General features: G+C 31.2%; 2 protein-coding genes across 3 annotated transcripts in view; one reads left to right on the forward strand and one right to left on the reverse strand.

Annotated features, from left to right (window-relative positions):
• Window positions 1-27,609, forward strand: part of LOC134712860 (26S proteasome non-ATPase regulatory subunit 1-like) — a 136,450-nt gene that overhangs the window by 43,754 nt on the left and 65,087 nt on the right. The window lies entirely within an intron of this gene.
• Window positions 8,097-27,395, reverse strand: LOC134712861 (dopamine receptor 3-like). Its single transcript, XM_063574829.1, has 2 exons — window positions 26,774-27,395; window positions 8,097-10,065 (listed from the first exon to the last, which is right to left on the reverse strand). Exons 1-2 carry the CDS (start codon window positions 27,033-27,035, stop codon window positions 8,168-8,170), a joined length of 2,160 nt encoding a protein of 719 aa, XP_063430899.1. The 5' UTR covers window positions 27,036-27,395; the 3' UTR covers window positions 8,097-8,167.

Here is a 27,609-nt window from a genome sequence, read left to right on the forward strand (position 1 = left end):
GAGTAAGAAATGTTAAATAGGTTCAGATGAAAATATGATTTTAAAATCCATGTAATATAAGAATCTATGTTGCACTTTCTAACATTTTATTAGAAAAAAACCTTATTTTAACATGTTTGCTTTACTTTGCACACTTATTGGCCTATATCATGTTGGTACTTAGTGTTTTGCATTGCACTTGTAAGTTCTTACTTTTCTCAGGCTGTTTATGAAATCTTATCACTAGTTCCATTGGATGTGTACTGATTGATATTTTAAGTCTGGTAAAACAGGATTTAAATAGATATAGGAAGATGTGGTGTGTATGTTGCTACAAGTCTCAAACTAAAGTTGCATGCCAGAAATAATGTGAAAATCCAGAAATACCCTTTTTATATGCCTGTTTTCAGGACGAATTATGGTATGTAGGTCTGTTCATCAGTCCTCTGTCAACATGTTGGACAATAACTCAAAAACGTTTTAACCAATTTGTGAATTTAGGTTTCGAAGTTGTGGGATTTTATCATTAAAAAAGGGGGGATTTTTCAGTTTTCTGACAAATAACTCATAAATACTATAAGCAGTTCACATCAAACTTTTTTGAATTGTTTATATCTATTGAAATAAGCTCCCTTTCAATTTTCATAAATTTCTGATATGAAACTGAGAAGTTATTAAACTTTATTCTTTGAAAACAAGTTTGGCATGATATTCGCTCATGGCACAGATGTTCATTGAAAATAAGAAGAGTTGAATTATAATCAATAATTGAATGAAACTGAACTCTCAACCTACAGAGATTAAATGGGGTTAGCAACTATAGGTCACTGTACTACAACTGTACAATAAATGTACAACAATTGTCTTCAACAATGAGTAAAACCCATGCTGCATATTTCCCTTTTTTTGTTGGCTGGGTAAATGAAGATTTATGTTAGCAGACAAACGAAAAATATAAAGTACTTCTTTGTGCCCTAATTAATTCCTGCGCTCAAATCATACACTCTTTAACTATAATTGTTGTTTTATGGTTTTGTTAATTTAGAGCAGAAGTTAAATCAGCCATGTCAGTGTTCTATCACTATGAGAAGTGCATTTTATGTATGTATGGTAGATAAAATGGAATTGTCTATTTGTATCTATTTTAATAGCAGTACATATCTGATAATAAAAACTATCCAGCTAATACAGTTAGTTATCTGTAGACTCTAACTAAATTCCTGATGTGAATTTATAATTATCCTAGAGCTAAAACTGTCATAGACACACATTTTCTGAAGCCTGTTTAACAATTCTGTAGCTAGTTGATAAAGAATCATTTTATCTGACATATTTTTGCCTGATGACAATTTGACTAAATTAAGAAAACTAAGGAGAATTATCTTTGGGCAAAAATAATAAATTGGAATCTCTGTATGTATGATGCTAAGTAAGATCCCACAAATTAAGTATTCATTGACCAGATACTTGGTTAAGTCTTGATTGCTTCCTGTTTAAAGGTTTTAGGAAGTTGTAATAATGGGTGGAATGGACGGGCTTTTAGTGAAGTAGGCTGCTGATTGTTCTTTAAGGCCATACTGTTTGAAAAAAAAAGACAAAAAAAGGTTTATAGCTTTATTTTTAGATTTTATTATTTTCACATAAAAAAGTTAAAAGAAAGTTGGTTTTACAGAATACTATACTTTTGTAAGAAAACACTATGCTGTTATATTCTGTCATTTTAAAATGATTGAAAAACGTTTATCATATTGTAAGTGAAAAAATTATATCCAAATGTTTATTGTAGTAATGGCTTCCATTTGTAAAGATAAAATATGAATATAAGAAATTATATGACATATTTCAAGTAGGCAACAGACCAACAAAACAAAGACATCTAGTAGACAGTTATTAGTTATCCAATATTAACAAATGGAGGTTTGATCATCGAAGGCTTTCATTCACGTTTCTCTGATGGCATTATTATTTCTGAGAAACTCTCATTACATTCAGCTGCAAACCATAAAGCATTTACTAAATCTCTTCTTACTGATTGTGCTTCTGATCAAATTTGTTTTCTCCATATTGACAAAATTATTGTTTCATTTCCAACTGTAATGTGATTTGTGACAGTCATGTCATATCACCAGTCTCAATAAAAGGCAACAGTTTACAGTAAATTACGAAACACTACAATAACTCATTCAAGTTATAATGGAGCTAAAAAAAGATACAGTTAAACAAAATTGTTCATTCCTTGGTTTGAAATCTAATAAGGTTTATGATTGGTGAATTTGAAGTTGTTCTCGAGTGCTTGCTTTCTGTGTTGGAAATTTTGTATGAATGAAATCATCTGATTTATATCAGTCAAGTATCTTGAATCTGTTTACAGTACTAGTATCCTTAATAGCAATAAAAAGAATCACTGGTCATATTAACTATCCCATTCTTGTATATATTCTATTTCTGTCCTATATTTTTTCACTACAACTTTAAATCTTATTGCTTTTACATCCTTATTTATTATGAACAACATAAACCAAAAACATTCAATTCTTTATATTACATTATATTATTTGCTTTTACTTTAAACTCTTTAATTCCTGAACAATCTGGACTGTAATTCTCTGATTAAAAATCATTTTGAACAGGGTTGGCAAAGTATTACCCGCCCGGGAATTCCCGGATGGGAAAACCCGGGTTTACCCGGGCTGGGCAATACTCCCAGAAATTGTGAATACTGGGCATTACTTGGCAATATGATTTTTTAAGCTTATTTTAATATAAAATAGTAAAGTCTTGGTGTAGTTTCATAGTATTACAGCTAAATATATACTTTTTATACTGATAACCATTGACAGTCATTTCTAAAAGAATTATAAATTCAATTTCATTCCCTTCTATGTCAGGTATGTAGCCCGAATACAAGATTTGCACATTTAAGGAAACCTTGTTAATTACCAAGCATTGTTTCAATAATCCATACTTTGAAAAAAAAAAAATATTGCAATGTTTAAGTGAATTGTTAATTTAAATGTTATACATTCATACATTTGTCATATTGCTAAATAAACACCCTAAGGGGTCAGGCCATTAACACTTATAAAATTGAAAGGGCTGATTATTGTTACATAAACAAATCTGCATTCTACATGTTCTAATCAGAATAATTACTTACTAATTAGTGACAGTACATATACATTATTTAAATGAAATTTTTCTTACATGCAATTGTTAATTCTTAATAGGAGTTATATCTATTTTAAAAAAGTTTTTTGCTTTATGATTTACAGTTTTACCAATTCAGACAAACAAAAATGGTTATACATATATCTTAAATGTATAAAATTTGTGTTTGATCACTGAATTCTCTATAAAATTCAGACTAGTTTTTTGTATTACCCAGTATTGCCCAGTATTACCCACTAAAACCCAGTAAAACCCGGGCTTTCCCAGTATTTCCCACTGGGCTGGGCAATACTCATAAAACCCGGGTTTTTGCCAACCCTGAATTTTTGAAGCTATAAGAGACTCAAAGGGATAAATTTCAAGTTGCTACTTCGCAATGTTTTTTTTAGAATTTTTAACTAACTAGAGTTTAGATATGTCAATGACCAGTTATCAGTGGCCAGTATTTTGAAATATTGTTATGACAACCTGTGTAGGAGGTTTTGTGTACATGAAGGAGATTTATCACAACCTGTGTAGGAGGTTTTGTGCACATGAAGGAGAGTTATCACGACCTGTGTAGGAGGTTTTGTGCCCCACATGAAGGAGATTTCTGGTTGCTCAGTCTGTAGCTTTCTATGTTGTGTCCTGTATACTGTTGTTTGTCTTTCAGCATTTTATTAGTCTTTTGCAATAGCATTTTCACCTTGTTTTTAGAGTTATCCATTTAGTTGGTTATCCACCTCTCTAGTAAAACTTATACCAATTACATTAATTATAAAGATTTGTACTAAGTGATGACTCACACACACACGGACAGTACAGTGATAATTGTTTACACAATGTTTTGTTTTTTTGCAAGTGACCACCATATAAAACCATAACTATTTCAAAGTATATAACCTTTTTCGGGTTGTTGTCTCTTTGATACATTCCCCATTTCCATTCTCAATTTTATTTCAATTATTATAACCACCAACACAGATACAGTTAATTTTGGGTGGCTGATATGGAATTGAAAATGAGAACAACACAAACCTCAAAAACTCCATTTAAATATGATAATAATGTCCCAAAATCATTCATAATATTTCACAGAAAATACCTTATTTCAATTGCAATCGTTTTCCAATCTGAAAAACATTAATTTCTTATAGTAAAACATTAGAATAGGAATAATAGTTTTGGACTCGACTGGAGAATATTGATATTTAGCTCCTTTGAATATGTATTTCTGACAAGAGTTTTTTTTTCAATTTCAATTTTATCATAGCCAAACCAACACACAGTGTTTTTACATGTTGATTTATTTGGGAGGAGATAAACTGTAAGGGCCATAAATCTGTACATCTGTTAGTGTGCTTAATATAGATATATATCGGAGGAATTTATCACGATGTTGTTTACAAAGCCTAAGCAGCACGTCATATTAGAATAAAGGATTTCTGATCATTAAGGATAATTGTATTTTATCTATAGAAGGAGTGATGGATTAAATGCCCACGGGGCTATCTTTTCATCCTTATTCCTGGAAAGAACACCGTGATTTAATCTGTATATGAGACAATATCTGAAAAAGTTGATTTTTTGGCAATAAGAAAAAACCAAAAAAAAATTCTTTAAACCCGGTATTTCAATAGCACAAATTGAAGAACACACATTTGGGATATAGGAACTGTTGTCTGTAATTCAAACAATTGTTTAATAAGAAAACAATGGCAATTTTAAAAATGGTACAAAAAAATCCAGTTCTTTCCTGTTACCAAAGGGAATCAATTTTAAAAAGTTTCTAATGGGAATAAGGAATAAGTTTAAGACATTATTTGTGGTTTACTAGTATATCCTGCAACAGTTTATCAAATGCCAATTATTGATTTTAACATTTGCAATACAAAAGGTTTAGAAACATACTTAAATATAGTATGGTATGTTGGTAACATGAAAGAATTTTGAGTAACAGGACAACGGTAACAGGACAGAGTTGGTAACAGAAAGGATTTTTCTGCTTTATTTTAAAGTTTAAGAAAAATACATCATTTTAGATTGGTCACAATTAGAAGATAACAGCAAACAATGTCATTTAGTCTTTAAAACTGTATTTGCAAGATGAAAAATTTGCCTAGGTAATGAAAAATTCTAAAATAAATTCCTTTCTGTTACTATCTACTATACTTAAATTGCACAATGTTCTCTGCTGTTATCAAAAGCAAAAAACCTATTTTGTTATTCAATATACTGTATATTATTTTGAAATTTATTTGATATGGTGGTGATAACTTATATTAAATGAAATGGTTGACATATAGTAGATTAACTCTTCGATTCTTCAGTGAAAATGTCTTGAATATCCTTCCTGTTACTAATGATGGTTATGCTGTTACTTTTTATCAGGTAACATGACAGAACGTAACAGAAAGGAATTACACGATAGTTTTTGTCCTTTTTATCACATTAAATGTAAGTGAATTTCCTGAGTCCTATAACTTTTAAAAAGATGATATAAAAACACACTAAATATTGTGGTGCACACTTAAAAATATTCTCAGAAAGTGGAAGAAAAGGCTATAACAGGATGGAACACCAATAAGTATTTTTCTATAAATTCTTACCTTGGAGGGGCTTGAATGTTCAAACCTGGCCGCCTTTTCAACTATTTTTTTGTACTAATGCATTCAGGAAATGATGCTCTTCACAATACATAATGGGAAAATAACTATTGGTCTTGTAAACGTTTCCACGGGTAAAAAAAACTCAGTGGTAACAGGAGGGAAATCACCTCTGGGACAAATTTTTTTTGTCTTAAAATTTGCAAAATTTTATTTCATGCTATAGTTATAATATAAAAAGACAAATTAAGGGCAAGTTTATTATATAATTTATCATATATGTGAGAATCGGACGCCTGTTTAATTAATTTGGATATTATTTGAATGATTTAGTTTTCCAAAAAACACAGGGGACAACATGATTTTAGGGGGGGTTGAACATTTAAATTACAATATTTTATTGGAAGAAATATAAGAATGAGGGTTTAATTGTCAGGGGTTGGTGCATTATATAATTTAGTTTATACTGAAACTTGAAATTTTCAAAAAAGATGGTTGAATAAAAAAATAATTGCTGGTGAAGTTGGGGACATGGAAAATTGACTTTTTCAGATATTGTTCTAAATATGCATAAAATATTTGCCACTGAACAATCGACTAACAACAATCTATCCATCCTATCTTTTAATGAGCTGAAATTCAGGTCCTTATTTATAACATGCTAACTTATGCTCAAAAGTTAAGCAAAGCTCTGATTTCTTACACAGATTTGGCTATACTTTTTGGACCTTTTGGATTATAGCTCTTCATCATTTATATAAGCTTTGGTCAAATATTTTGGCCAAGAGCATCACTGAAGAGACATGTATTGTCAAAATGCACATCTGGTGCAGAAAAAATTGGTACCATTAATGTTAGTTTAAAACAGTCCACAGTAAGACACTTCATCATATCAAATCTGGACATATTATGTTGACTTCAAGCTGGCTTGTGGGTCTACTCTGATATGCAGTATATAAATACAACTATATATGTAGCATATAAGCAGCAAAGTTTTGATTTTTTTGTTCTGACCTGTCTGTGGATCTGAGTGAAACCCCCTATCTGCATCATGAGACTATTATGGCACTTGTATATAAAGAGAAGACTGATAGAAAATAAACCTAAATCAGGTGATCCTATGAGCCATTCTTTTTGTACCTACAGTGTCAGTTGTATTGTATGATGTCTAAGGAATGGAAGACAAGGAAGTGCATTTAACAGAGACATAAAGTGGTCATCAGTTTGTCAAGAAAGGCAAAAGAGTTAGGACATCGTCCTTGAGACTGTCTGCTAGTCCATTAAGATCCCAAGGTTCAATGGCTTCCTTGTAAACAACAACAATAAACAAGAGAATCCACAGAGGAAACACTAGCCATTGAATAACTTGTCAATAAACAGCTATATTTGTAACATTTCATATCTGTTCAAATTGAAATTCCTTGTTTATTCAAGTGATTGCTGTTGTCAAATTCACAGGTGTGTTAGACTTTTTGAACTAAAGAGGTTGAGTTTGAGATTTGACATTGAATTGCTTTATTCAGCTGATAGTTGTTTTTTACGTATCACATTCAAAGACTTTCTGAACTAAGGCGGTTTATTTTGACATGTGATGAACAGCTTTGTTTTATTGTGTTCTGTGATATATGATAGTATCTATTTTGGTAGTTTAAAATTCTTGTTCATTTAATCTGTCTTTAACAGATCTGATTCAACTCATGATTTGTAGAAAATGATTTCTTTTTTTTTTTGTATGTAAAATGCAATACTATTTCATGTTCTATAAATACATAGATGAATACAGGAATATGATTCAAACCCTATGCTTAGGAGGGTAGATATCTATTTTGTGTGATCATTAAATTCTGGGTTTCAGAGAACTATGTTATTCAGTTATTTTAACAATATTAAGTGTTTGATAAGATACTGTAAGTTTAACAAGGAAAGTTGTTTTGTAAGAAGAAGAAAATATAAGTTGAGTTTATCTTAGAATGTTGTGGGTCAATATAGATGAAAAACAGCACTTGACATCTCCAAATTAGAGTTTAATGTCTTGTGTCAGTTCATGTTGGTTTCTTATCTAATTTGTAGAATTTGAATAAAATGTATTTTGAATGTCTAAGTCATAGTCGCTGTTCAATAAGCATTTACCTTACATGAATGCTTTTTAGATAAACCTCTGTTGCCTACCAAGCAAGTCACCAGTATAATTTTGATATAAACTTGAATACTGTGTAAACAATGCAACTTTTCTGGTACATTTGAACATTTCTTATTGTATCTATGTTATTAAGGTACATGAACCTAGTTTTGGTTGAAGTGTTGAGTAAAATGAAATATCTTCCAATTAGCTTGAAAAGTTCTATAACTAAAAATACACCAAGATAAATAAATATGTTTTAATCTTTGGTAATTAACAGACAATATAGATATGTAAATTTAAAAATCAAAGTTCATTATCTAATCTCATCCTTAATTAAAACTGTCACTGTATTTCTACGATCATTTGTGATATTATGGGATGTTGGGAAACTTGTACCATTGTATATATCGGATCTTATATGTCCCTTTGTACATAAATGACATTTTAAAATTCTAATAAAAGCTCTACGAAATGCTGTGTTGAACATTGTGTAAATAATAGGGTTTGCTAACGAAGCCACGTAACCCATCCATAGGAAAATGGACATCATGTAAGGAGTCACAAACGCCATACAAGACTCACAGAATCCAGACAGTATGTTTACAAAAAAGAATGGTGTCCACAAAACTACAAATACACCAAATATTATTCCTAGTACTTTTGACGCCTTTTTCTCATTAGAAGTAGCCTTTCTTGACATGGTGTGCTTAGCGTCCTGAGCTTTGTTAAATTTGTGAAGGAGACTTTTGATACTCCTCGAGACTTCAGGTCTGTCTGATGAAGAAGCTAGAGACTCACTTGATTTTGTGGTATCATACATTTTTTGACAGAATCCATTCACATGATTTTTTATGGTTGAATTCCCTAATAGTGGACTTGAAGATGTCTGTACTGATGTGTTTAGTTTATACATATGGAAAGATTGCGGACGAAGTTTAATCGTAAGAAAGTCTGAGCCAGATGAAGACGTTTCATCTAATGAGTCCTCTGATTCTGATACGACCTTTGATGCCGGCAGGCCGAGTAAGTTAGGAGCACCACTATCCTCGGAAAGATCATGAAGTTTTATATCAGACAATGAGTCATCCAGTTTGGTTATTTTTGTATCCAGTATTGAATCAGGTATTTTTTGGAGCTTCATGTCCAAAACTGAGTCTTGTATTCTATTAACCTTAATGTCTGACATTGAGTCTTGCATTTTATGAAACTTGATTTCTGACCAGTCCTGTATTTTGTGAAGTTTCATATCAGACAGTGACTCAGGTGTAGGTCTTTTAGTCTCCTTTTCTCCGTCTCTTATAATTTGGTCCATTTCGCTTTGAATCTGGAAATAATTTTGTTTCCACCCTGCCGATTTAAAATCCAGATTTCCACAACTGTGAAACATAACATTTCTCATACCACCTCCAAATGGAATATCCGTGTCATTTAAGTTACAGAAAGAGGAAGCACCAAATAGATTTTTTCCTTTTGAAACATTTTCAATAGAATTAACACGTAATAAATCTGATGTCTGTTCTTTTGGTTTAATGGTTGTATATTTAGGATACGTTGGCAGACATGTGAAAGAAGAGGCTTTACGCCTTTCCCAGTTCTGTTTGGGTTTTGGGATCTTTTTGCAGACTTTCTCTGTATAAAGATGGTCCTTTTGAGGAAGCACTGGAATTGAAGCCAGTATGGTATTATCGGTATCGCTCTCAAGCTGTTCCACACTATGCCGTTGTGAGCCTTCATCACTGGGTGGTGACAGATATGCTTTGAAAGACTTTTTCTTTTTATCTTTCTTTTGTTTATATCTTAAATCTGATCTGTCAATCCTTTGCATGTTAACTTGATTTTGCCACAGAATTCTGATTGTGAGTACATAAGTAACTAGCATTATAATTAACGGAATGTAGAAGGCGAACACTGACCCATATATTACAAAGTCTTCAATGGCTGGAGCACAGAGTCCGTCGTTTAAGATATATTTACTGTCTTGAATTCCATAAATACAGAGAGGACTACTGATCGTTATGGAAACGGCCCATACAAAGAATATTTTCAACACAACCATCATTTTAGTCTTGTTTCGTCCATATCGCATCGGATATTTTAATGTAAAATACCTATCCATCGACATTGTACACATGTGCCAAATGGAGGCTGTGCACATGAGTACATCCATTGTCACCCAGAACATACATAACTCAGCTCGGAAAGGAAATGTACCTGAAAATATAAAAATTGTAAATTTCAAATTTAAATGGGAAAAAAATATTTTTTCTTAACATGTTCTGATGTGATTTACAGATTAGTTTGTATATAGATTAGACAAATAAAATTATAATTTATGGTGCTCAAATATATGCAGCAACAAGATAAAATCTACTACATTGTATTTCTTTTTAATAATTCTTCATTGAATTCAGTAGACTTTTTATACGACCGCAAATTTTGAAAAAATTTTCGTCGTATATTGCTATCACGTTGGCGTCGTCGTCGTCGTCGTCGTCGTCGTCGTCGTCAGTCGTCGTCGTCGTCGTCGTCGTCGTCGTCGTCCGAATACTTTTAGTTTTCGCACTCTAACTTTAGTAAAAGTGAATAGAAATCTATGAAATTTTAACACAAGGTTTATGACCATAAAAGGAAGCCTGGTATTGATTTTGGGAGTTTTGGTCCCAATATTTAAGGAATTAGGGGCCAAAAAGGGCCCAAATAAGCAATTTCTTGGTTTTCGCACTATAACTTTAGTTTAAGTTAATAGAAATCTATGAAATTTTGACACAAGGTTGATGACCACAAAAGAAAGGTTGGGATTGATTTTGGGAGTTTTGGTTTCAACAGTTTAGGAATTAGGGGCCAAAAAAGGGCCCAAATAAGCATTATTCTTAGTTTTCGCACAATAACTTTAGTTAAAGTAAATAGAAATCAATGAAATTTAAACACAATGTTTATGGCCACATAAGGAAGGTTGGTATTGATTTTGGGAGTTTTGGTCCCAACAGTTAAGGAAAAAGGGGCCCAAAGGGTCCAAAATTAAACTTTGTTTGATTTCATCAAAATTGAATAATTGGGGTTCTTTAATATGCCGAATCTAACTGTGTATGTAGGTTCTTAATTTTTGGTCCCGTTTTCAAATTGGTCTACATTAAGGTCCAAAGGGTCCAAAATTAAACTTAGTTTGATTTTAACAAAAATTGAAACCTTGGGGTTCTTTGATATGCTGAATCTAAAAATGTACTTAGATTTTTGATTATTGGCCCAGTTTTCAAGTTGGCCCAAATCGAGGTCCAAAATTAAACATAGTTTGATTTCATCAAAAATTGAATAATTGGGGTTCTTTGATATGCCAAATCTAACTGTGTATGTAGATTCTTAATTTTTGGTCCAGTTTTAAAATTGGTCTAAATAAAAGTGCAAAGGGTCCAAAATTAAACTAAGTTTGATTTTAACAAAAATTAAATTCTTGGGCCTCTTTGATATGCTGAATCTAAACATGTACTTAGATTTTTGATTATGGGCCCAGTTTTCAAGTTGGGCCAAATCAGGATCTAAAATTATTATATTAAGTATTGTGCAATAGCAAGTCTTTTCAATTGCGCACAGTATTGTGCAATGGCAAGAAATATCTAATTTCACAATATTGTGAAATTGCAAATTTTTTTTTAATTAAGAGTTATCTTTCTTTGTCCAGTATAGTAAGCAAGAAATATCTGCAAGATTTTTTGGGGAAAGACGGCTTCAAGCCGTCAATCCCCTATGGGATTGACCAGAGTGACACTCCCTCACATCATTCATTTTGTTTTTATACATATTATGGTGTGGAAAACCCCCCAACAAATCTTACTTAGATTGAAGAGAAGGAGACCCAGAAATGAATAGTTTGACTTTAAACACTTTTTTACACATTTCCGTTCTGTTTCTCACGAAATTATCGTATCTTGAACTCTCCTTTACACTATTTACGTTTATTTAACAATCCGGAAAAATTAGTATGACGAGATATTCTAAATATATCCAACCTACATTGTATTTTATAGTGACGTCATTCTTGGAAGAAGCAGGGATATCCTTCACCAGTTCACTGGTTATTTAAATCAATCTTAGAGATCGTGCACTAATAACAAATTGGTATTTGTTAAATCTAAACATAATATTGTTTACTGTAGATGATTTAAACATCAACATGCAATACTTTAATTTGTAGGTCAACAACTTTCAAAATAAACAAAGATCGTGGGGTTACATGAGACAGGGGAAAGAAACGATTTTATTACTTTTTTCGGGTCTCACTAATTAGAGACAAGAAGCGTCAAAAAGCGACAAGAAGCGTCAAGAAGACTATTTAGCGACAAGAAAAAATATTCTTCTTGTCGCTTTTTGTCGCTAAAATTCTTCTTGTCGCTAATTAGTGAGACCACTTTTTTCTGTAAAAAATCTGAGAATCTTCCTCCAATTCAGGAGCACCTCAATTGATGAGTAATTATCCACTAAAATAAAAGTTAATGTATTTAAACACTTCAAATGTGACATTTCATTGGATTAGTAGTCTTCTATTAAAAACTAAATTTTTGTGTACCTACATAATCATTGTAATGGTAAAAAAATAAATAATAAAAATTTGCATTTTGTAGTTTAAACATATTTATTATTTACAAATATTTCAAAATTATGATTTGGAAACAAGCTTCACACAGTTTACATCACTCATATTGTTTTTTTTATTAGTACCTGTTTCCCTGTGATGAGAGTTGTAACTCGGAACTTCAACAATGGAAATTTAAAACTGAATAGATTTTTCAGTCCACACTTTCTAAAGAAAAAACTTAAAAATCCAAGAGTACTGTCACAAAAAAATGGAAAATGGCCCTAGCCTGCAGTTCAGTGGTACACAATCAAGATTTCAAAAAATATTGTAGTTGTTGTGAAATGACAGAATTCAGTTGAGTTTTAGATAATTAGCTATCAACTTTAATCAAATGTTTAGATTTAGAAGATGCAGATCACTTCCATTGGTCCAAATTGAATTCTAAACTAAGGAAATGAAATTACATAAACAACAATTGATTTCAATATTGTCAACCTTTCTGCATGTTCTAGCTGTTCTCTTATATTGATTTTCCTCTGAGTTCAGTATTTTTGTGATTTTACTTTTTTCATTCTTCATATGAAAACTATCAAAAGATAACCCCCCCCCCCCTTTCCAAAAACATAATAAAATAGAAACAAGGGCCGTATTTCCCCTCAGAGCTATTCAGCTCTTTGATTTTTAATTGGAGTTATCTTTCTTTGTCCAGAATCAACTTAAATCTTTGTTATATACAATATACAATGTATATTCACTTTTTACTACCAACTGATAAATTTAAATAATCTTTACCATTCAGTGATAACAAGCAGTTTTTTTACATCTTAATATTTTATGATGTATTTAAATGAGTAGTAATTGTTGCAAACTCCATTAGAATATTTTAATTGAAGTTAGTTTTGGAATAAGGGAAAGGGGGATGTGATTAAAAAATTGGGTTCAATTTTTCTCATTTGAAATTTCATAAATAAAAAGAAAATTTCTTCAAACATTTTTTTGAGAGGATTAATATTCAACAGCATAGTGAATTGCTCTTAGAGAAAACAAAAATTTTAAGTTCATTTGAATACATTCATTCTGTGTCAGAAACCTATGCTGTGTCAACTATTTAATCACAATCCAAATTTAGAGCGGAATCCAGCTTGAATGTTGTGTCAATACTTGCCCCAACCGTTCAGGGTTCAACCTCTGCGGTCGTATAAAGCTACGCCCTGCGGAGCATCTGGTTAAGACTAGTTTTGATAGAAATACATTCAAAGCAACTGAAAAATATCTTGAAAGATTAGCTAGCTAAATTTTTATCCCTGTTTTGAAAAATAGTTTTTCAATAAAACATGATATGGCAAGTAAGGTCGAATTATAGCTTTGACAATTATGTATAGAAGAAAAGAATTCTGTGACTGTGGTGATTATGTTACTTAAATCTTACAATTATTTAAAAAATCATTGCCTATTGGCAGGAATTGAAATGTACTCGGAAACCCCCAGAAATGAAGCCAATCAGTAAGCAAACATATAAAAATCCATTTGTGATTGAAGGAAACAAGATGTTATCTGTACAATCTATTCCTAAGGAGGGAATTTATAATGGGGGTGATAACCTCGAAAACAAGCCAAGAGAGTGAGGGAATTATGGGAAATGATAACATCTAAACAAGCCAAGACAGTGAGGGAATTATGGGAAATGATAACCTCTAAATAAGCCAAGACAGTGAGGGAATTATGGGAAATGATAACCTCTAAAACAAGCCAAGACAGCGTAGATAATATGCTATCCTAGTCCAAAATCTCTTTTTTGTTCTGTTCATAAGAAAAAAAATCTTTCAAGAGATGGTGATTGGTCAATAGAAAAGCCATTACTTCTTCTCCTTTATAATAAAGTTTGACTGGATCCTTTTTGACTGACCAGGTCTCTTTCTTCAATTGCTTACACTTAATGAGGAGTTTCTGATATTTGTTAGCAATTTACACTTGATCAGAGAATCTAAAATGCTTCCAACATTGTTCTTTTGGCAGTTTGTTTTTATATAGAATATATTTAAATCGTCTGTGAGTTTAAGTGAATCCAATCCTTAAATGACACACAAATTAATGGGTTAAAAGTTGAAAGTTCTGAAAATACAATGCATGTCATTGTCAAAGTAACAATCCGTTATCCAGTGAAATTAATTGACGAAGAACACGAAAAGATTAAGTGGATTGATTTTAACATTTCACTGCTGATAAAATAGACCAAAACAGAAGTAGAATTTACATTTCATGAAAAATTTGCAGTGAATTTCATATGCATTTTTGAATTTTTGAAAACTACATTTTAATTTATTTACATTACAACAATTTTTTCATGAAAAAAGATTATAATCGAAGCCATATGATACGGCCTTCAACACGGAGCCTTGGCTCACACTGAACATTGAACAAGCTATAAAGGGCCCCAAAATTACTAGTGTAAAACCATTCAAACGGGAAAACCAACAGTCTAATAACACACTTACAACCAATATAAAATAAACAAATGTTCTCATATTTAAATGATTGTATTTTATTGACTACCAGTTGTAGTTTAATGGACTGAATTTTTCTGTTTCAGGTAAGAGAATATTTCTGGTAGAGATATAGTAAGTAATAATTTAGTATCCATCATAGTTCAGCTTCAGTATTTAAACTGTGATACAGTAAGTAACAACCTACAGACCTACAGACAGTGGTACACAATTTGAATTAATAATAGCCTATTGACTAGGAGTCTGAGGCCAGTATCTAAACTGACAGTCTAGGTAATGGCCTAAGACTCCTGTGATTCATTAAGTAACAACCTACAGACAGTGGTACACAATTTGAATTAATAATAGCCTATTGACTAGGAGTCTGAGGCCAGTATCTAAACTGACAGTCTAGGTAATGGCCTAAGACTCCTGTGATTCATTAAGTAACAACCTACAGACATTGGTACACAAGAGAGCCGTGGTGTAGTGGTTAGTGCATCGGACTACTAACACAAAGGTTCCTGGTTCGATTCCCGTTTGGGATGAAAATTTCAGGAACTCAATTTTCGGCTCTCCCTTGACACCATTTGTGAGTATGGGCTTGAGGAAACGATGATAGTCCGTCGGAAGAGGACGATAAATGGCTGACCCGTGTTAAGAGAGAGCCATATCTCTTGCACGTTAAAGACACCCTTGTAGACTTCGAAAAAGAGTAGGCTAATGCCGCTACAAGGCAGCACTCGCACCCGCAAAGTGGAAAGGGATTAATATAAGTTGCAAAACTTGTTTCCCAATCCACTCTAAATAAATATGTTTAAACTAATTAACAATAGCTTATTCACTAAGAGTCTTAGGCCAGAGTATCTAAACTGACAGTGTAGATAATGGCCTAAGACTCCTGTGAATTAGTGAGTAACAACCAACAACTTGTATAAAGGGACATTGGTACACAGTTAACATTATAGCATATATATCAATCAACCAAGCAATTCTAGTTTGGAGGAAGTGATTCTTGTTTATCAATTTATGTTCAGAAGTTTGGCACAAATTCTCCATAAAAGCCAAAAAGAAACATAAAATATGCTTTTATTGGCTGAATTTGTATTCTGTTGTAACAGTACTAAGAATCCTAATGTTCAAATCACTGCTGCTTATTAACACCAAATTATCCTGTTAAAAAATCCTTGATTTAAACCAGACTAAACTAGGTCTATATATATATGTGTTAAGCTTCGTTTATCTTAAAGAGGCCAGTAGGTCATTAAAAATCTAGTTTGGATTTAAATATTTAAGTTGAATTAGTCAACCTAGTTGTTGACTTCAGACAGTAATTCCTACAGGTTTATTTTGTATTGTTAAAACCTTAGATAATTGGAGTATTTATTCCAGGAAACAATTTGTTCGTTTGAAATAAGTGTTCTGACAAGTGGACGCTCTGTTTTGATCAGATGTTAGGGACAGTTTTGCTTTGTTAAATAAGTTGTAGAGCTTGGATTAACAATGAAAGTGATAAAGTGATTGCATTAAATCATCACTTTTATTTGCCTCTAAGGACATATTTCCAGGGAAAATCAATAAGGCAAATGACTGATTGTGTTTTAACAGAAAGAAAGTTTAATTATCTCCCCTGAACGCTATTTTATCCTTTCACTGTTTGGTTTTCCATAGTACTTTAAATCTAATAATTTGTATTAGGTTCAGTTGTACTTTGGGAACTAAATGAGTTTTGAAAGTCATTATTATTTATACTAAGGAATAATGCAAAAAAAACATCATTGGGTTTAATATCATTAAAGATGCAGTTTTTGTGCAGCTTATTTTTCCTTTTCTAATTTTTTCCCCTTTTGAAATATATTGTATTCATTTTAAAGCTAAATAAAAAAGTTTTGAGAAACTTGAATTATTTCTTATGTGTGAAATGATATTGTCCATTGGTCCTATTCAGTATTGTCATTTGAGGAAATTAAACACCCACATTATACAAAAAATATTGTTTTTAGCCTACAGGTAATATTGCCTATTAAATTCCTAATAACTGATAGAAAATGTACAATAGTGAAAATATTTAGAAAGCATCTTTATCAGATTTTATCAGAACAAAAACCTGTTTACCAGTTGATTTTGTTATCTGATGTATTAAACGATATTGTGTTTTTACTCCCTTGGACATTTAGTGATAATTTGCTTACATTAGCAATGTTCTATTCATGTATTTGATAGGTTGTTTTTTTGTTCCCTGATTTACAAAACAATTTTCTCATTATATCCCAGTAGTGGATAATGACTCTCTTTATGGATTTCTCTCTGAATACCACTTATCCTTGACCAGAATGGTCATTATTTGGCCTGATGTAGTTAATGTTGGTCATACAACAACTTATCATTGTTACACAGGTTATTAATGGACAATTTATTAATACCTTGTTTGATACTGTCTGTTTTTCTAATAACATATTTTGCAGATTTATGGAATTTCTGTTATTTCATCAAGTAATTTCAAATGAGATTTAATTGCTAAAACTTTTGGATGAACACCTGGTAAATGTTGAAGACTGTAAAGTGACCTTGAAATGTTCATATTTGATGTCTTTGTTGCTAGGTAGCTGTCTGAATTTTCCACTTTCATTAGACTGTTTTTTTTTCTATTAGTGTATATTAAATTTATTTGAATAGGAATTTACCTTAACATTGGTTTAAACTTGAATTTTCTGCAATTACATTTACCATGGGTTTACTTGGTTTTACAGAAAATACATTTTAATAACATGGGTTTAGACTTGGTTTTACAGTAATTACATGTAACATATGTTTAGACTAGGTTTTACAGTAATTGCATTCAACATAGACCTGTTTAGACTGGTTTAACAGTAATTACATGTAGCATTGGTTAAGACTTGGCTTTACTGTAACTACATGTAACATAGTTTTAGACTTGGTTTACAATGAAATAGTAATGATATGAATCTAGTTTAGACTTGGTTTTACTGTAATTACATCTTTAGATGATATTAATGCAATATGTTAGTATTATTTATTTACAAATTAAATCCATAAATAATAATTTCTATCACATCTCTGATCATGTCAAAGCCTCCCATCATTAAGTTGTTATCAGACTATTAACTCATCTGCTCACTAGACATTTTGACTGATACTACATGCAGCTCTTACCCATTTCTTTTTTTAATTTAAATGTACTTGCGTTACCTTTGAAATGCTTCAATATTGTGAAAGAATTTTATCTAAGTTGTAAGCAGTTTTTCTCTTCAAGTTTGGTTCTGTTTAAAGTTTTCATTGATTTTTCAAAAGCTTTGTATTTTACTGCTCAAATAAGAGAGTAAGAATAAGAGAATAAGAATAAGAAGAGAGGATTGCTAATTGTGTTACTAAACTTTAATGCTGGAAAAGAGTAAAAGGAAATCTGTAAATGAGACAGCAACCAATCAACTCAAAAAAGATATCCTGAGGTGGTTGAACTGTAATTATTGACAGTTGTCCATGCAGTGCTATAATATGTAACACTTGATGTGAAATTAAGTGCTGGAGTTACAATTCAAATAGTAAAGTGCCTATGATAGTTTGCTACTAAATGAATATAGATATTGACAAACCCCAATGCTGTTATGTCAATGGGAAATACCATATAATTACTGTATATTGGAAATGATGGTCTTTGTTTCATTAGTGGGGGGAATTGATACCACAGTCAATAATTAATAATTATTAAAAAGCCATTGTGGTATTTAAATGTGTGTGAATGGAAGAATTGTGTCTGGTAATTAATGTCAACAAACCTAGGATGGAAACCATCGTCATAACTCATGCAATGTCAGTTTAAAAGTACAAAGGAGTTATTGCCCTTTATATTTAAGTTTGCATAATTTGCGATGTACTATGATTTATAATGCTGTTTTGTAATTAGTTTTAAAGAGAAAAACTTCAAAAATGGCAGCAATGTTTTGGATATAAGATTTGTTTAAAGTTCACATGCACTACAGTAGTCATTAAATCATTAACTAGTTCATTAGTTTTATGTTTGTCTTACTGTCTGTACACACTGAGATTAGATTTGTATTTTTTTCATTATTTATTCTCTCATTGACAATCATTAGATCCTTCATATGTTGCATTAGTTTTAGGAAATTTTTTAAATTGTATTGCCTGATTTGAACATTTGATTTTGAAATTGAAATTTATGGTAATAGATACAATTTGCTTTCTGCCTGATTTGATGGGACAAACAGATGTGTAGGCTCAAAGTGGATAGGCAGTAATTTCTCAAAGAAAATGTTTTGAAAACTGTTCAAATTTAAGTTTCTATCAGTTTGTTTGATGTAGATAAATGTTTAGGCTAAAACCATCTTGTAAAGTAATTTTATATCAATAAGTATTTTGTTTGACATTAATTATAAGTGTTTATAAAACAAAGTTTCCAAAGGGAAAAATAGTGTAATCTGTCCATTGACTAATTTAACCAGAATTATTGAAGAGAAAGGGAACAATTCATCCAAAACAGAATCTGAAATTAAAGACTGCTTGGTTATTTGGTTATGTGCCACTTGCTATCCCCTTTAAAGTTTTATATGGATAGCAAATACACAACACATAAGAATCACAATAACAAAAACAAAAACTCATCAGAAGTTAAATTTTAAATGTAAATTTCAGCCTTTTGATGATTGAAGTTTTGGTTAATTCTGATACATTGTACTAGTGATACTGGAATTTAAAGGCTTTAATATTCATTTGTTTAATAGAGAATTGAAAAACCATTTATATGTAGGAAATGAAGAGATTTGAAGTGATGATGAGTAATATAAAGTGGGAGGGTTATAACTATACAATGTGTCAGATGAGATTGATAATACAGAGGGGGGGAGTGGGAACTATACATTGTGTTATATGTGATTGATAATACAGAGAGGAGGAGATGTACACAGGGATTAATTAGTATTTTTATATGAATGTCAATTTGGTATAAAAATGTGTATCCAAGTCTGAACCCACAGAATTAAAAGTTTGTTTTAGATCGATTGATTGGTGGTTACTTTAAATATACACTTAAAAATAATAAAAGAAGTAAAGAAGTTTACTGCATAATGGATATTAGTCTCTGTGATCTCGGATGACCTATCTATTAAAGACTATTTAATTAACAATTGAATATATCAACACTATTGATCACTTTGGGGATCTCTTATTTGTTTAAAATGTCTCTTGCAGCTTCAAACAACTGACTTGACCATGTTCATGGATAAGTGAATTATATTTTTGACCTCTAGTTGTCTGTGCTCTTTGTGTTTATGGGTTTCGATCTCAATTTCAAATACCACCCTCCTTTTTTTTCAATTATGGAATGACTTAGATGTCTACAGAAACAAATAAGATATGTTCTCTAATTAAAGTTTAGGAGAAAACCTAGGCAATGTTCTTGTGTTGACTTCAAGATGTCTCTTATTTAAGTGTCGTTGGGTTTTTGTCTCATTGGTGTTTATATCACTTAACTCCTTTTCAGTTTTCTTTGTTGTTGGTTTGCTGTCTCGTTGATGCCCTCTATCTGTTTTGGGTTGCTTCAGTATTGTTTAACGAACTTCTTTGCTATTGATTTCTTACTCAATTTTATTTGTTCTTGACAACATGATAAAAATTAAGGATGAATATTATCCGAGATTCCATTGATAAGAAATGACAAAGAAGTTCTATGAATGTGAAACGGATAATGCTGTTTTTACAGTTCCAAGATTTTTGTAGAATTATAATGTAGGGAAGTCAATGATCTTTTTGATAAATTTATGTAAATATACATGTAACAAACTTTTTGATTTATGGTATAAAGTAATTAGACTTTCAGATAAGGCAGATATATTGAACAATAAACGATTTATAAAAATGTGATCGTGTTTGGTTGTGACAATAATGAACTAAATGATTAGAATAAAAAACTAAATTTAGAACACCAGAATAAAGGGGAGATAAATAAAGAGTGAAAATGTTACATCTTTCATGAGAATTATTGACTTTTATAGAATCGGTGAAATATTCTTTTTTTTAGAATTGAGCACATATTACGTAACTCTCTTTGATTGGTTTGACAGAAAGTATGAAGTGTGAATGTTTTATATTATAGTGCTGACTCTTTGTTTCTAAGGTCAGGCAGCTATTTGTTGGCACTTTTTTATAGAACTTCTTTGTCATTTCTTATCATGATTAAAGGTCTTAACTTATGAGTATTAGATTGAAAGTATAAGAGTTCTGTAGCCATGTATCTTGAAGAGAAAGTAGCATTAGTCATCAAAATACTGTATCACATTTAACAACAAGATGACACTGTTGCCTATCACTTTATACATGGGTAATCTTATAAACTGTTTGCTTTCCTCAGTTCATGGTACCATATACAATAAGGAACATGATCAATAATAGTGCTTTTTGAACCTTCCCAATTTAAGATAAAAACTCATTTGTGCTCTGTCTGTAACCAAATTTCTTGCAAAAGTAATTATGTATAGATAAAATTCAAAACTTTCTCTTTTACAGTATAATATAAAAAAAAAGAAGATGTGGTATGATTGCCAATGAGACAACTCTCCTATGTAAAGAAAGTGTGTCCATGGATATGGTTAAAATCTATACTTTATATACTTTAGGGTCAAGGTCATTTAGTTTAGGTTCATATCTCTAAATAGCCTTATATCTTGATGCTACTTTGAATTTAATGATGATTGTTTGAGGCCAACAGAATAAGGTTAAATTATAGAGGTGTGTTGTAGATAAGGTTGTTATTTCAAGGTTGAAGGGCAAGGTTGTTTACTTTATATGTCCACTTAGTGATAAATGTTGTGCTTGGAGTTAAAAGTTATACTTTGTGTGATTCTTCACCAGAAGGCAGATGTACATAAGTTTGGAATCTCCCACTAAAGTCATGGTCACAAAACTGGTTTGATGTTGCAGTCCTTGAAGTCATACATTTAAAGCTTACTTGATAATTATTCAAAAAGTCAATAAAAGAATGGACGTCTTACTCAAATACTATTTTTATAATTTTTTATGTGGTTCATATAGGAGACATTGCTAAGCGTTTATTTTCAAAAGTAGCCAATATTGAGGGTTGAAACTGATAAATAAAGTATTGGGTCAGATTAATAAGGTTTATGTTGAAAGTCATAAAAACAGTTTTTGGGGAGGCACTTTAAGTTTATTTATTACAGATAGATAATTGAGTATTTTATGTTAATCATTAACTGTAATTATTTGGTGGTTTTAACATGTTAAGAAGAGATATTATAGAGGGAATCATAATTGAATTGATAAGAGAAAAATCATGCTAAACAGTTATTTTCTAATATGTTTCATGTTAATAAGTTGTCTGGTTTCAGTATAAATAATATTGTATGGAATAATAAAAACATTTGCATTTATCTTTACAAAATTTACAAACAGATCTTGTTAAGAAACAAATTTATGGGTAATATACAGGATAACATGGTAAATTCATAGATTTTTAGACAGGCTCTGATTTAGATTCACAGATTAGAGTTCACTCCCCTGTTTTTCAACTTCCCCTCTACCCCCTCAAAAAACAAAACAACAAAACTGTTACTATTGTTCAGACTGGTATTTTATTATGGGAAGTCAAATATGTATACACATCATCATTTATAAGACAAGGGATAACATTTACTTTCATGGTAATTCAAGTCTGACTTTTTAGTTGTCCTTGACCATGTTGACCTGTGAAACATTATTTCTCTTCTTCCAAAAAATAAAAGGTGTACAAGGATAGACTAAGTAATTTTCTATGCTTTTTGTTTTACGGATTTAAGAAGATGAGAGAGATTCGAGGTTAATTGGTAATATTAACATTGAGGAAGAGTGATAAGCTGGTATCTGATTCAGATATGTAAAGATTGGCTTAAATATCAAAGGAAGTTGTAATGAACCTCTAGAAACAGTAAAACACTGAATCTGTGGTAGCCAACAAATAAAAAAATAAAAAGTTTGTACATTTATTTAATACTGAAGTTGTTGGGTGTTAGTGTTGGTTGGGTTCTCTTGTGCTGTCCACTATTTTAGATAATTCCTATTATAACACTGTTATATGTAATAATCAGTGGAAGAATACACATATATTTATAAATGGTTGGGAGTTGTATATATTTAACAGTTGCTAATTTGACTGTAAATAATTAAACAAAACACTGCTTAAGGACTAAGACAGTTAATAAGATTTACAGATGGGTCACACAGTACATATTGAAGTTTTCAGTGTACATTGTAGATGAATGAAAAGTGTCCCTCTGGTGAAAGTGATTCATTAAGTATCTTGAGACAGTCCACCTTTTTGGCATACTCTCATATATTGAAGCCTTAGAGCAGCTTGTCCTTTGAATGGTTTCCAAAATTATTATACAGATGAAATTTTGTTATTTGCAATATATTATAGTTCCCTCTATATTAACCCTATGAGAACTAATACTTTTTCCAGATCTAGAGATCAGTTAAGTTAGTGCTAATATCCCACCCTTCTACTTGCCAGGATCTACATAGAGCAATCTACCATTTAAAGCAAGCTATATACAGCTCCTTAAAGATTGAGACTTCAAGTTTTCCTAAGCAGAACTCATCCCTCCCTTTCTACTACAGCTTTTATCATCTAAGATATCTTCCCAAATTACTGAAACACAACCTTTTAACAGTGGACAAATTATTTTTTGCAAAGTTTTGCTGAATAAGATGTAACCTTTATGAACTAATTTCAAGGTCATGTTCAGACTTTATCATTGGAACATTAGTCAGATTCTACAGACTAAATTTATATAAGAATTAGTTGTTTTACATGGATAGTTTTATATCATCTTATTCCCACACATATTTCTTATTCTTAACAACCCGTGTCACAAGAGACCATGCTGCAATCTACTTCATGCTTTATAATAATTGAAACAAATAAACAATAATGTTATAAAAATAAGAAGACATGGTATGATTGCCAATGAGACAACTTTATTCACTAGAGACCAACTGACGGTAGATTTAAGCATCTAAAGGTTACTGTACAATAATGCTAGTTCATTTTTCTCAAATAATATCTTGTCACTTTTTCTATGATGATTGCTGCTGATACCAAAATTTAATGCTATACTTAAAAGAACAAAAAACGTACCAGTACAATGGTATGATGTAATATCGCAGCAATTATAGGATGCCCAAAATACCTAGAAGTAAGATTTGAGGCTAACAAGATGGGTAATTAAGTCTGTCGTGGTTGTAATGAGCTGCATGACTATTTATAATTGAAAGATTTACAGCAGCTCTCTGATCTTGTTTGCCTCAATCTAGTTCTGAGGAATATTTCAAAGCTGAAATAATGTTAGTTTAAAATAAAACACTATAGTTTTTGCATGTATTTTATTTGAAATGAGAATTAGCTCTAAATCTGGCATCTTTTAATTATCGTGTGAACCAAAATAATGATACTGAATAATTCAAGAGAACATGAGATGCGGAAAAAAGCTATAGAAATTTTTAGTTTGTTATATAATATTTATAAGAATTTGATATTTAGACAGAATGGTGTCCATTATTAAACGCATTTTTTGTATGTCTCCGCTGCAGACAAAGGGGGCATTAAGTGTTATCCTTGACCTTTCATCCTTCTTTCCATTCATTTGTCCCATTTATGTTTCCACACTTTAACTTAAGGTTGTCCCTTGCAAGTTTAATGAAAGAATCAAATCTAGTAGGCAGAGTTCTAATTTGGTAAGTCACTTACTGTTCTAGAGTTATGCCCCTTTTTAACTTTTATCTTTTTAATTTGTGGTTCCATTTTCGTTGAATTATAATTGAAGCTTATCTATATTGACATGTTTTATAGTCAGTTGTCTATTGTTGATTTATGTACCCTAATTTCCATAGAATAACAACCAAAACTAAGTCTGTTGTATCACCCTCTCTAATTCCGTGAATTATTAAAAACATGTCTTTGTCTTTTTCATATTTTGCCTACAGCTGTAACATCAGTTGATTTTATGTAACAACACACTGGGTCTGCCATAGATATTTCATCTATTATTTTGCCCCACAAAAAAAAAAATTCTGAGCAAAGTGTAAAAAAGCCTATTGATCAGCATTTTTCTTTGATAATTTGAAGACTTCATGGCTGTCTCCGCTATATGGTATTACATTTCACACTTTTATTAAGTTAGTGTATTTCCTTTCCCATCAGATGAAAATGGCATGTCCCCTGATGTAATTTAGGGACATAAAGACTGGGTTAATATACAGTTAGTAGGAGATATCATTTCACAAGTATCCTTTATTATTGTGACAGGTTTTTATTGTGGGGATAAAATGGCAGTAAATTGAATGTAACTTGGAAGTCCCATCTTTGATGATGTTAAAAGTCTATAAAGAAACTGTCTGTCACAAATTGGTGAAATTTAATGCTTTCTTAGCCATGCAAACTTAGTTACGATAGAAGAAAAAAATGCTTACTGTTAAAAGTGATGGCAACAGACAACAATCAATTTCCTGGTAACAGTTTCTATATCTTTGAGGTCAAATTTTAAGTTAGCATTTTTTAGCTCCTTTAAAAAAGTAAAGACTGACATTTTAAGATAAATGTTATACATTTCACAAATAAGTAGAACTCCCTGGATTCAAGCAAATACTTGTTGTTGTTTGTAGTTTTATGTTCCAAAATAACAAGACCACTATGGTAGCAAAGCTCAGAACATATACCAGGGTAACAGCATTATACATTCCATGTGCAGCGCCATGCCACCAGAGGACCAATATATGTTAAAACCATTTGGTTAACTTTGTATTCGCCCCCTTCTAACTTAAGTTTCTAGATGTGTTCATGTTACATAGTCTAGTGGTGTACATAGTCTCAAGATATCTGACAATCTGTTTAAGGGACTATTGGTTGTCTTCTGTCACATTGGTTTCTTCTTTGGTTTTTATAGCCCAAGGGTTGAATACTCCTCCCAATTTGAATTTAAAACCTGTACTTCAGTGGGACATTGGATGTATTGATGTTAGCCAGGTCAGAATGGTGTCCCACTATCTGATGTCTCACGTAGAGAGAGTGCACATTTATAAACTTGTGCAGTAACTCATTGAGGGGTCAATTGGTGACCATTTCTTATCCGTTATACCTTGAAGTTCCCTTCCTTAGTCCCTATGGACCCATTTTGCTGAACTTGATTATTGAATTTAGTGTATGAATGTATGAGATATTTGCCACTGTATGTTGAGTAAACAACTTAAGTCACACTTATTTTTTTCTTTCTCCTTTTACTTTCTTTGCTGTGCAATGTTATCAATAGCAAGAGACTATATGTAAAACACACTATTAAAATATCAGGATAATGAATTGTGACAGCAGTGGCAGCAACAAAATACTATCCTATGGTAAATTTCCTGCTTTGATAAAATTAAATGTATAGATACTTGGTCAAATTAAATGTATAGATACTTGAGTATAAATCCATATGAAATGGAATGAAAGCTGATTCCATATATTTATTCTCTGTTTAAATTAATTCTATCAATAGTTTGGCATTTGTAAGTTTATCGAAATCAATTAAAAAACTTATTTTTCACAATTAAAAGTAAGTTCCTGGAACACCTCAAAGTAAATCAATGCCTATGGTTATTAATATTTTAAAAGAGTCCTATAATCAATGTAATCGTTGTTTTATGCTATTTGACTGCTTAGTCAAATAGTTGCATTATGTTGTAACTAAGAAATAGGAAAGTTGATAACATTTTCAGTTTTAAAAACAATATCCCCCTTTTAAAAGAATTTCTGATCTTGACAAATAACGTGAATTTTCAAAATGTTTTTTAATGTACCTACCATAAATTTCTACAACCATGCCAAAAGGCATGACTAGAATTGAGACGAGGAAATCTGCAATGGCAAGAGACATGAGGAAATAATTTGTCATATTCTGTAATCGTCGATCCCATATTACTGCAAGGCACACTAATAAATTTCCTAACGTTGTACAAAATATCAAAGCTAACAAAGATAGCATTCCCCATCGTAATTCTTGTTCCTCTTCGCCACCATCCGTCACATTAAGACTTCCATTTAAGGCAGAAATATTTTCATTCATTGTCAATCCTGTTAATTTAGTCTTTCACTATTTTATCCATATTTATTTTAAAATTTGAAATCACAGTCTTAATCCATGTTTTATCATTGACAAATAATTTCTCCTTTTCTTATTTAGTAATATAAATCCAACATTAATTTTACAAGTTTTTAAAACTTTTCATATTAATTTATTTTCCAAAACTGTCTTAATTGATCATGCATCTATTTTTGTACAAACATGTGCATTATAAAAACCACAAAATTCCTTTAGAAGTATACAGAGTACAATGTACTTAAAGATTCATTAATGTTAAATTATTTAAAGATGTGAAAAAGCACAAGATGATGTTGATGAAAACTATTTACAACCTCCTCTCGATACATTCCATCCCACTGTAGATATCATCTAATCACGTTCATTGATAGATTTACAATCCACCAATCAATTCTCTCCCCTTATAATTGATCTATAAAACATTTATATAACGAAACACTAAGGTCTGTTTTAATGATGTCACTAAGTCGTTAATTGAATATCAAAATGATTACAATTAACCTCAGCATAATTATTGAACAATTAGTGTAGGATGACT

This window comes from Mytilus trossulus, chromosome 3 (assembly GCF_036588685.1).
Source record: "Mytilus trossulus isolate FHL-02 chromosome 3, PNRI_Mtr1.1.1.hap1, whole genome shotgun sequence".
Lineage (NCBI taxonomy): Eukaryota > Metazoa > Mollusca > Bivalvia > Mytilida > Mytilidae > Mytilus > Mytilus trossulus.

Excerpts from the sequence above, each read along its gene's own strand:
- LOC134712861 (XM_063574829.1), bottom strand. The coding sequence starts at position 27,035 with ATGAATGAAAATATTTCTGCCTTAAATGGAAGTCTTAATGTGACGGAT. Across the intron at positions 10,066-26,773 it reads CATGGTTGTAGAAATTTATG|GTACATTTCCTTTCCGAGCT; the intron begins GTAGGTACATTA and ends TTATATTTTCAG.